At 44.0% G+C, this 12,281-nt stretch overlaps 1 protein-coding gene across 2 annotated transcripts in view; it reads left to right on the top strand.

The window, feature by feature from the left end:
* FEV (FEV transcription factor, ETS family member) overlaps positions 1 to 10,732 on the top strand; it is a 48,807-nt gene extending 38,075 nt beyond the window's left edge. The window contains exons 4-5 of one of the 2 annotated variants that reach the window (XR_004539573.1): positions 1,792 to 1,866; positions 10,052 to 10,107. Coding sequence is in view for 1 of the 2 variants with exons in the window: in XM_033945752.1 (XP_033801643.1) it covers positions 10,111 to 10,575 (465 nt within the window). In the remaining variant the exon portion in view is untranslated. Of the gene's footprint in view, positions 1 to 1,791; positions 1,867 to 10,051 lie in introns of both variants that reach the window. The other variant, XM_033945752.1, reaches the window with a different exon arrangement.
* Positions 10,733 to 12,281: the final 1,549 nt, after the last annotated feature.

The raw sequence follows: 12,281 nt of genomic DNA, 5'->3' as shown, positions 1-12,281 counted from the left end.
GAAATGAGACAGACTTGTGGATCGCAGCTCCTGCTCAACATGTACCTACCAGGTAGAGCTCCCAGTGCCCTTCGGGATGCTCACGGGGGGAGGGGGAGGAAGGGGGTGCCAGGAAAAGCCTGAGATCTGCGGGGCAGCTCGTGCCTTGCTTCCCCTCATCCCTTCTCTTTCCCTCATCTCTCGCCTTCCCCTTTCCACTCTTCCCCTCATCCCTTCTCTTTCCCTCTGCTCTCGCCTTCCCCTTTCCACTCTTCCCCTCATCCCTTCTCTTTCCCTCTGCTCTCGCCTTCCCCTTTCCACTCTTCCCCTCATCCCTTCTCTTTCCCTCTGCTCTCACCTTTCCCTTTCTTCCCCTTTCTACTCTTCCCCTCATCCCTTCTCTTTCCCTCTGCTCTCGCCTTCCCCTTTCCACTCTTCCCCTCATCCCTTCTCTTTCCCTCTGCTCTCGCCTTCCCCTTTCTTTCTCTTTCCACTCTTCCCCTCATCTCTTCTCTTTCCCTCTGCTCTAGCTTTCCCCTTTCTTCCCCTTTCCACTCTTCTCCTTATCCCTTCTCTTTCCCTCTTCTCTCGCCTTCCCCTTTCCACTCTTCCCCTCATCCCTTCTCTTTCCCTCTGCTCTCGCCTTCCCCTTTCCACTCTTCCCCTCATCCCTTCTCTTTCCCTCTGCTCTCACCTTTCCCTTTCTTCCCCTTTCTACTCTTCCCCTCATCCCTTCTCTTTCCTTCTGCTCTCGCCTTCCCCTTTCCACTCTTCCCCTCATCCCTTCTCTTTCCCTCTGTTCTCGCCTTCCCCTTTCTTTCTCTTTCCACTCTTCCCCTCATCTCTTCTCTTTCCCTCTGCTCTAGCTTTCCCCTTTCCCCTTTTCCCCTCATCCCTTCTCTTTCCCTCTGCTCTAGCTTCCCCTTTCCACTCTTCCCCTCATCCCTTCTCTTTCCCTCTGCTCTCACCTTCCCCTTTCCACTCTTCCCCTCATCCCTTCTCTTTCCCTCTGCTCTTGCCTTCCCCTTTCTTCCCCTTTCCACTCTTTTCCTCATCCCTTCTCTTTCCCTCTTCTCTCACCTTCCCCTTTCCACTCTTCCCCTTTCCCCATCAATTCTTCTCTTCTCAGTTCTCTCTTTTCTTTCCCCTCAGTCACTCCTTCCCTGTAGCTTGTTGTCTCTGATTACGAATTTGTATGGGGAAAAAAAAATCTTTTTCCTCATCTCTTTCCTACCCCCGTTTCCTCTTTCTTTCTTAGCTTGTCTTTGTTCTTCATTTTTTTTGTCTAATTTTGTTCTCTCTCTCCTTGATTTCCCCATTGCCCCTCGCTCCTTTCTCTCTTCTCTTTCGTCTCTCGATCTCCCTCTGGCTCAGACGGATTTTTCTTCCTATTTAAAGATCCCTCTCCCTCGGAAGTCGGATTTCCTTTTTCCTGAACGCGTTTCCTGACTTCCAAATCCAGAGCCCTCAAAATACGTTTAAAAATATCAATAATCACCCAGCGGAAGCCCAGAAAGGAGAGATGGAGCAGAAACATAAGGGGAAGAGAATGGCTTCCATTCCCAAATGCCCAAATCCTTTTCTTTTTTTCTTATAAGTTTTAATTGTTTGGGTTTCAATATATCTGTCTTTTTCTTGTATTTCAGAGTTATTGTTTTAATTCCCCTTGTTATTGTACACTTATCTTCTCTTGTGGTGATTTTCTAATGTTCTGAATAATTTTGATCTAGTTATTGAAGGCATCAAATTGTTCTGTAATCTGACTGATTTATATGGTTATCTTTTTCTGTTCGGACTATGGGGGTGTCTTAGATCCAGTTGGGGAGACTTTGCTGAAGGAAGGGAAGTCACAGCCCTGGGGCTCCATCAGCCCCGGAGCACAGAAAGGTAAGTTGGGGGGGAAAGAGGGGAAATTATATGGGGGTGGGGGGAACCACAGCGGGACAAACAAATGTCTGATGGAGACTTCAGGCTGTATTTCGGCTTCTTTAAAATTCCCTTTTATTCAGAAAAACAACCAACACATTTGAAAAATAAATACCTTGAGAAACAGAGAAAAAAATTCACTTTTCTTCCTGGTTGTCGGATAAAAATAACTAACAGGTTTGTTCTCAGAGATTGTTTAACACTCTTTATTCTCAGATACATCCATAAATCTGTTAGTGATTTTTTTTTTTTTAATCGTTCTTTGTTCCCGCCAGAAGGAATTTTAGCTTTTATGTGCTGGGTTTTCAGGACCTGAAATGCCTATTTTGTGGTTCCAGTCTCTGAATGCGTTAATATTAACCATTACATAACATAACATAAAACTCACTTCTAAACCACAGTATCATTAAGTTCTATGCGGTTTACAAAAGAAAGAATCGATGGAATATTTCAATTACCCAAAGGATCGAGTGAACAAATATAGTTTTAAATGTCGTCTGAACTGAGGGCAAAATTGAAAGATTCAAATCCATGTACCAAGTCGCCGCTTGATAGGTAGAAGGTGTTGATGACATCTTTTAAATTTACCACCTTTGACCGATGGAAAAGTAAATATAGCATGTGAATGTTTCAAATGTTTTGACCCAACCAATGTAAAGGAATCCACCAGATAGTTTGGGATAAGACCTGTGAACACTTTGAAGCGAAAGCAACCAAGGTCTTCACACGGTCCTCAACCGGCAGCCAACATGGTCAAGAGCATTCGGACAAGCTGCGTTCTGAATAATGCGCAGTCTGTGAAGATTTTTTTTCGAATGGAGAATGTTAGACTACTCAAGTTGACTCAGAACCAAGGATGAAAATATGCTCTAATGGAGTGGAAACCTCTTCGCACCAAAGCATCAACCTGATTCTTCCTAGACAAATTCTGATCCCAAATTACTCCCAATATCTTAATAGTAGATTGGATGGGATAGATTGTATTATTTAAAGGTATGGATGTCTCAATACAATTCTGACGAGGGGAAGCATAGAAGAATTTAGTCTTTTTTCGAATGAAGCTTTAATTGAAATTCAGCCATCCATTGCTCAATTATCTTGGAAAATCTCAACGATTGTGTGGCTGATCTGAGAGAGGGAAGTAGAAATGGGAAACATAACTATGTCTGTATCTCCCTATCTGGTTTTTTCTTATTCTTCTTTTTTTTAACATACACACATTCAGTTGTGGGTGTGTTTAAAATATTTTATAGCATTTTAAGTTTTTAGAATTTGGTAAGACCCGAATACAATAGGAGAGAAGCTGCTGAAAAGTTCTCAGCCCAGCTAAGAGGAGAATGACGCGGATATGGTTCAGGCAATGATCTGAAACAATGTTTGGCATTTAACGAAAGACGATAACTCTCGTTTCAGCTACGGGGACAAAATAACGCTCAGAATTTAGGAAGCTGGCTGCTCGGGCTGAGAACTTTTCAGCACCTCCTGGTATAAGCCGTTAATGAATGTATTTAATTACAGGTTTTCTCGTTACAAACGAACCTTAATTTAGACCTTTGCTAAGGTTGATTTCAAGATAGATTTCAACGTTTCTATTTCCTTCCTCCCTTGGAACGATGCGAAAGATGTACCAGCCACACTAGAGGTGACTTGGAAGGGTAAAATTTTCCCTCCGGTCGAAGGAAAAGTGACATAACTTTTGTCCGCAAAGGTTTTCCAGAGAATTCCTTGCCCTGAAATGGAGGGAAGTGGATTAGTTCCACCCGGAGGCATTTTAAACACCAAGCAGAGTTGAAATAGATATTTGTGTGAGGGACTAGGAAAATGCTGACAGCCAGGGCTTTATAGAGGCTACTGGATATTGCAATAATCCGTCCCTCACACTCAGTCTACTGGCTCAAATTTTGATATTAGCTGGGGCAAGAATCAATGAATCAACTGCTACCGCAGAGAGTCAAAATCATCCAAAATCAGCCAACTGTCCAAGGATCTTTAGAGAAGTTGTCCCTTCTAGTTCCGACTCTGAACGCTGCTTTGGGGTTCAGGCTTCCTTATCCAGCAAATCTTAGGGTCAGTAGGGTTAGCTTAGGTTTTCTGTTGGACTTTTGGAAAGAAGGAGGCGGCTTTGCACAGCTGGGAAGGAGCGAGAGGGGGGCGACCTGGACCCCAATGGCGGAAAGCTCACCCACTAAAGATCATGTGGCCTATCCATGCCATCTGCTCTTCTTCCCTAGAGATTCAGGACTCCTTGGGCCTTAACGTACAGAATAGCAGACGCTAAATTGCCCGCCACCGCCTCAGCTAGCGTGCGATAAAAACTCTAGTGCACCTTTGTAAAAGGAGCCCTCAATGTATTCCTCCCAACCTGTCTTGAATTTGGATACAGTCTATGTCTCCACCACTTCCACTGACAGATCATTTCACAGATTCACCACCCTTTCCATGAACAAGTATCTCCCCTTTCACCTCTATCCTCTGCCCTCTCATTCCAGAGCTTCCTTTCAAATGAAAGAGACTCGACTCATGCGCATTTACGCCATGTAGGTATTTAAATGTCTCTATCATATCCCCCCTCTCCCGTCTTTCCTCCAAAGTATACAGATTGAGATCTTTAACTCTGTCCCCATACACCTTATGACAAAGACCACACACTATTTTAGTAGCCTTCCTCTGGACCAAATCCATCCTTTTTATATCTTTTTGAAGGTTTGGCCTCCAGAATTGTACACAATATTCTAAATCAGGTCTCACCAAAGTCTTACCTCCTTTTTCCTACTGGCCATAACTCTTCCAATCCACCCTATCATCCTTCTAGCTTTCGCTGTCACCTTTTCAACCTGTTTGGCCACCTTAAGATCATCACATACAATCACACCCAAGTCCTGCTCTTCTGTCGTGCACATAAGTTCTTCATCTCTTAAACTGTACCGTTCCCTCGGGTTTTTGCAGCCCAAATGCATGACCTTGCATTTCTTAGCATTAAATTTGAGCTGCCAAATTTCAGACCATTCTTCAGGCTTCACTCGGTCCTTCCTCATGTTTTCCACAATATCAGGGATATCTATTCTATTGCAGATTTTGGTATCATCCGCAAAGAGGCAAATCTTACCCGACAACCCTTCAGCAACATCGCTTATAAAAATGTTAAAAAGAACAGGCCCAAGAACTAAACTAGTGGTAACATCCTTTTAAGGCAACCAAGGTAGGGAGAACAAGAGGGCACTCTCTGAAGATAAAAGGGGATCGATTCCGTACAAATGTAAGGACGTTCTTCTTCACCCAGAGAGTGGTAGAAAGCTGGAACGCTCTTCCGGAGGCTGTTATAGGGGAAAACACCCTCCTGGGACTCAAGACAAGGTTAGACAAGTTTCTGCTGAACCGGAACATTCGCAGGTAAGGCTAGACTCAGGGCACTGGTCTTTGACCTAAGGGCCGCCGCATGAGCGGACTGACTGCTGGGCACAATGGACCAGTGGTCTGACTCAGCAGCGGCAATTCGTATGTTCTTATGATAGGATTTACAATTCAGGCCCATAGTACAAATTTTACACCTATTTAGAAGGAGGTGAACATGTAATCTTTAAAATACATATGCATATGGACTTCACCCCAGCTTTGCCCAAACTGTGCCCTGGGAAATGCCAACATGCACACTTTTATAAGAAACTTTTCTGGCTTCCATGGGAGGCTTTACACGGGAATAAAGCTACGTGGCTAATCTATTCTATTCTGGTGCTTATAAACCACCCCAGGAGGTTTACAAGAAAGCAAAACCAATGCTTATTATGAAATAATACTCAATTAAAGTACATTCACAATATTGCGTAATATGTCACTAATCAAACCCCAAGAAGTCCTCATCAACCATAGAATGCAACACAGTTTTGAGGAACTGCAGGAAGGCCCTGGAGACTGGGAGACCGATGGCAAATGAGGTTGTGGGACCTTAGAAAGGTCACTGGGTCCACCAATGCCCCAGGAATATGAGACAGATTGTGAGACCGCCGGGACAGACAGGGAAAAATGCTTGAGGACCTAAATTAATTCATGGAAACCATTCTGACCTCTCCTGGGAGAACGGTATAAAAATTTGAATAAATAAAAATAAATTTAATGTACACAAAGAAACATGAGGGCAGATAAAGGCCAAATGGCCCATAAAGTGCAAATGGAAAATTCTGTGCATAGTATTTTAAAATTCGTCATGGTTCATTTATTCCTTTTCATAGTCCGTCCTCCCCAGGAGCCCAGAACGGGTTACAAGGATACATGAACAGAGATATAACATGCTCTAGGATCAAAGCTATAGAACTTATAGAGAATGTGACTAAGAATCAGAGTCACGGATGGGTATTAAGGTTGTCAGGCTCAGGTGTTCCGAGGTCAGGTCCATTGAATGCACTTCCAGATTCTCTAAATCAATTATTTCAATGACAAAAAAGTTTAAAAACCTGGTTCTTTTCACAATAGTTAATTTGATTTTAGCAATTCAACATACTTGTTTCTACCTTTTTCCATCCATCCAATCTAACCAATTTCTGGTTTTACTTATTATGTTTCATTTTTTAACAAACTGTAAACCGAGTCGAGCTCCTTAGGGAGTAGATTTGGTCTATAAAATAAAGATTAGATTAGATTGAAGGATTTGTTTTCTTTCTTTCTCCCTCTAATGCCAGGCAGGAGCCCAGAAAGTCTGTTTGCCACAAAGTCTTCCCCTTTACCTAATATCCCTTTCTTTCTCTTCAAAGGCACAACCCCTCACCTCTCATTTTTTCTACTCCTGTCCCCAGCGCCATCATTTCTCTCCCCCTCCCCCATGTATACCCCCAACTCTCACTTTTTTCTCTTCTTCCCAGCTTTCATTATTTTCCTCCAACCACTCTCCCTCATGGCACCCCCACGAATCAAACTTGAATCTCACTCATGACACACTCAGTCTCGCAGCGCTCCCTGCCATCCCCATGGCACACACTAAATCTCGCTCTGTTCCCTTCCCACCCTCACAACTTGGTATCATCAAGCCTGCTCCAATAATCCTCACCTCATGCTACTTAACCATTTGAATTTGATCTGTTCTTCACCTTTCCCCCCCCCCCCCCCATCCCCTGCAGAGATCTTGCAGCCTGAAGAAGACAGGGTGCAGACTGCAGAGGTCACATCCTCTTCCTCTGCTAAGTAGGCCCAACTGTTCATTTGAACCACATCTATACGGCCATGCAGTTCAAGGGAATAGCAGAGGAGGTGGATGCAACCACTGTCCCTCCCGTCTTCATGCTGCACGATCAGGGTAGGGCAGGAGGAAGAGGGGTTGAGGAGAATTGCCAATGCTAGTTTCGATGCAGGATTCTGCATTGCACACTTATGCACAATTGTCCCATGAGTACAAGGATGTAAAGAGGGAAGAATAACCCAAATTACTGTTACTTGATGCTAGGTTCCACAATAGGGGGTCCTTTTGCTATGGTGGGCTGGCCATTTTAGCATGCTTAAAAAGGATGGAGTCGGTCCAGAGGAAGGCTACTAAAATGCTGTGTGGTCTTTGTGATAAGGTGTATGGGGACAGACTTAAAGGTCTCAATCTGTGTACTTTGAAGGAAAGGCGGGAGAGGGGGGATATGATAGAGATGTTTAAAAACCTACGTAATGTAAATGCGCATGAGTCGAGTCTCTTTCATTTGAAAGGAAGCTCTGCAATGCGAGCGCATAGGATGAAGTTAAGAGGTGACAGGCTCAGGAGTAATCTAAGGAAATGCTTTTTTACAGAAAGGTTGATAGATGCGTGAAACAGTCTCCCAGTAGAGGTGGTGGAGACAGAGGCTGTGTCTGATTTCAAGAAAGCCTGGGATAGGCACATGGGGTCTCTTAGACAGAGGAAGAGATAATGGTTACTGTGGATAGGCAGACTGGATGGGCTATTTGGCCTTTATCTTCCATCATGTTTCCGCCTTATTTCTAAATATTACCTTCAAAAGTGGACTAACATGGCCACCACACCATTTCATTCAGCGTGTAATTAAACTCTAGAATTTGTTGCCAGAGAATGTGATGAAAGAAGTTAGCTTAGCAGGGTTTAAAAAAGGTTTGGCTAACTTCCTAAAAGAAAAGTTCATAAGCCATTATTAAGATGAAGTTGGGAAATCCACTGATTATTCCAAGCAAAAGCAGCATAAAATATGTTTTACTCTTTGGGATCTTGCCAGGTACGTGTGACCCAGATTGGCCACTGTTGGAAGGATCTTTGGCAATGCTTCTGCTTTTATTGATGCATATTTGATAAGTAGATCTTTCATTGCTTACACTCTAGAACCTTGGTCTTCCTTCCGAAGGGCAACAGAAAGGTCAGTTTTTCAGGATTACTGTAATGCATATGTACAAGAGAGATCATTTATGCTCACAAATCTCATATATATTCATTAGGATTACAGAAGGAATTAGAAACACCTCTTTCACCCCATCCTCTTTTCATCTAGACCAACAGAAATCACGGATTGACAGACACTCAACATATTTAGCCTGTACATTTCACACTTTATAAAAAGGAGATTCACGCAATGCAAATGCTAAGAAGAGAATTAGCAGAATCTTTGAGAGACTGAGACATAGCGTTTGAAGATGCTAATCTGCGGGTGAGAAATCGGGGACAAAATGAGTGCTAGCATCAACCATGTCTCCTTAAGAGAAAAATGATCTTTTTTTGCTACGGATCATTGAGGAGGCAGATGCAGCTTTTGGGGGCTGTATTAAAAAAGGAATACTCTGCAGGTTTTGATACTTTTAATTAGGCCAGCAAAGAATTTGCACGAAAGCTCATTGGTCCATCTTTCAGGTGTGGTCTTGAAATAATCCTTCGCCTGCTGTTGATGGATGTGCTGGGAATGGATTTCTGATACCGATGCTAGCCCAACTCCCAGAATCTATCTAGGGCACCCAACATTGAACACTGATACGAGATACGAGACGATTAGTGCTGGTAATTGGGTAGTAACCAGCAGCAATTTGAATTTGGATGCACATCTTGCTACAGGCTATTGTATAACAGTATGCTCCCAAATCCTATAATGTGCGACCCCAAAGGGGGTGCAGCCATGGGAGGGGTGAGTCAGGTCAGGGGAGCTTCTAAAACTTGCGCATACTTTTATAGAATGCTGGGGATGTGCGCTCAAATTGGGCACCAGGAATTACACTTGGTTTTAGCAGGCAAAAATCCTGACGCCCAAATAGGGCCCAAAAATCATCTCTTAGTGCCCAGTTGGAACCCAAGCACAGTACCGGGTAAAGCTTTGGATTCTTGCCCAGAAATAGCTAAGAAGAAAAAATTAAAAAATTTAAATTGAATCAGGTTGGGCAGACTGGATGGACCGTTCGGGTCTTTATCTGCCATCATCTACTATATGTTACTATGAGAGAGAAAAAGAAAAAGAGAAAGAAAGACAGAGAAAGAGAGAGTGAGAAAGAGAGAGAGAAAGGGAAAGAAAAAGAGAGAGAAAGAGAAAGAGAGAAAAAGAGAGAGAAAGACAAAGAAAGAAAGAAAGAGAGAGAGAGAGAGGTGGAGAGGAAAACGGTGACAGAGTTCAAAGAAGCATGGGATGAACACAGAGGATCTAGAATCAGAAAATAATATTAAAGATTGAACTAGGCCAGTTACTGGGCAGACTTGTACGGTCTGTGTCTGTGTATGGCCGTTTGGAGGAGGATGGGCAGGGGAGGGCTTCAATGGCCGGGAGGGTGTAGATGGGCTGGAGTAAGTCTTAATAGAGATTTCGGCAGTTGGAACCCAAGCACAGTACTGGGTAAAGCTTTGGATTTTTGCCCAGAAATAGCTAAGAAGAAAAAATTAAAAAATTTAAATTGAATCAGGTTGGGCAGACTGGATGGACCATTCGGGTCTTTATCTGCCGTCATCTACTATGTTACTATGTTACTATATTATACGAGCAGCATTGAGCACAGATTTTTATCGGGTACTGATTTATGAATACCATTTATTGAATCTAGTCCTATATATTGATTGCTGGAATAAACGAACACACTGTGTGTTGGTTTCTGGTATTGATAGACATGTTGTGTATTCATTTCTGTTGTTGATGGATGCAATGGGTCTTATTTTCTGGTGCTGACTGATGGATGTGCATTGATTGCTCTCTCCTAGGAAGTGGGCAGATCCAACTCTGGCAGTTTCTTCTGGAACTCCTCTCTGACCGCTCCAACATGAACTGCATTACCTGGGAGGGCACCAATGGCGAATTTAAACTCATTGACCCAGATGAGGTGGCCCGGCGTTGGGGCGAGCGAAAGAGCAAGCCTAACATGAACTATGATAAGCTGAGCCGTGCTCTGCGTTACTATTACGACAAAAACATCATGACCAAGGTGCATGGCAAGCGCTATGCCTACAAGTTTGACTTCCATGGCCTGGCACAGGTGTGCCAGCCAGCCACCGCTGCCGAACATGCTCTCTACAAATTCCAAGGAAATCTGGCACCACTGCCTTTCCCTAGTATGCCCAAACTGAATCTCATGACCTCTGGGGTTTCTCCAACTAGCTTCTCCTATTGGCCAGGATCCACTCCTGCCCTATACCCTAGCCATGGGCTGCAGCCCGCTGCCCCCTTCAGTACTGTGGCTGCATCTCACATGAACACAATCAGTAACATGACCAGTCACTACCATTAAAGACCATTGGTGGGATGGGGGATATCTCTGGGGTGTGGTCCAGCAGTGCGCCAGTTCACCAGGCCCTTGGAAAGTACCTTGTATGGTTCATGGGTGTCCTTACTAATTGACCTCATTGTAATTCTGATGTGGGGGCAATGTATCGTTACTAATTCCACTCCCCAGTCTTTATGTCTCATTTTCTTCTCAAGCTTGTGCAATCCTACCTCCCCTTTTTCTCTACATACCATCTTCTATTTTAAAGATCTTGAGATAGCTAACATGATCCACTCCATGGTACATTCTGGTTCCTGATGGTGTAGTCAAATAATCTGCATAGATGACAAATGGGGAGGACCCAACACTGTCTGTGTTTCGACCAAAATGTCTTCCTTAGGGGTCCCAATAAAATCCTATCTAAAACAGTGGTTCCCAACCCTGTCCTGGAGGAACACCAGGCCAATCGGGTTTTCAGGCTAGCCCTAATGAATATGCATGAAGCAAATTTGCATGCCTATCACTTCTATCATATGCAAATCTCTCTCATGCATATTCATTAGGGCTAGCCTGAAAACCCGATTGGCCTGGTGTTCCTCCAGGACAGGGTTGGGAATCACTGATCTAAAACATGTGGATTTTATGGGTAAAGGCTGTGAACGCTGATTGTTCCCTCACAAAAAGCACTTTTTGTGAGGGAGCAACCAGCGTGGAAGGACTTTAGCCATACAATGCGCTTATACTCGCTCGAGGAGTGCAGAAAGGGGGGATATGATAGAAACTTTCAAGTACATAACGGGCCGCATCGAGGAGGAGGAGGAAATCTTCACTCTTACGGGTCCCACGGTGACAAGAGGACATCCGCTAAAACTTAGGGGAGGAAGATTTCATGGGGACACCAGGAGAGGGTGATTGATAGATGGGATGGTCTTCCACGTCAGGTAGTCGAGGCTAGTAGCACGCTCGACTTCAAGAGACGATGGGATAAACATGTGGGGTCGCTACAGAGGTATGGTAGAGGATAGTTTCTCAAGGGTGGAAGGGATCATGATTGGGCAGACTTGTTGGGCCGTCGGCCCTTTTCTGCCGTCAAATTCTATGTTTCTATGTTTTAATGCACACGGTTTAGATAGGATTTTATTGAGCCCCCTGAGGAAGACGGTTTTGGTTGGGTCCTCCCCATTTGTCATCTATGCAGATTATTTGACTACACCATCAATAAAGTCCACATCAGGAACATCTGTCTCCACTGTTCCTTTTGCTTTGGACTGTCATCTTTCTGTGGATTCATTGGGTCAACTTTCTTGGTTGGCCTTCTGGTTCCTGTCATTCTGCTTCTCACCTGTGACCAGCCAGCCAGTTCTGAAACTCAGCAGCTCCTGGAAAGTTTCTTGAGGCTACATGTAAAGATTAACATCTCAGCGCATAAACAGGACTGGAGTTAATGAAAATGAGAAAGTGAAGGGTGATTCTCTCATCTAGGCACTCACATAGATCTGTGCGTTACTCATGTTAATAGTGTATATTTGCAAAGGGGATGTACCCGGGGGTGGAGAATGGGCGGGACTAGGTGTGATTCCCACTTACATGGGCAAATTACAGCACACAGGAAATGACTTATTCCAGCAATATGACTGGCACAAGCATGGACATCGGATACTACAGTGGAACCTGGGCACCTGCGTTCTTTGGTGACATAGGCTCCTATCACAGGACCCCAGTGGGAACAA

This window comes from Geotrypetes seraphini, chromosome 5, assembly GCF_902459505.1.
Source record: "Geotrypetes seraphini chromosome 5, aGeoSer1.1, whole genome shotgun sequence".
NCBI lineage: Eukaryota > Metazoa > Chordata > Amphibia > Gymnophiona > Dermophiidae > Geotrypetes > Geotrypetes seraphini.
The sequence above is the reverse complement of the archived record's forward strand: the minus strand, read 5'-3'. Positions and strand labels throughout refer to the sequence as shown.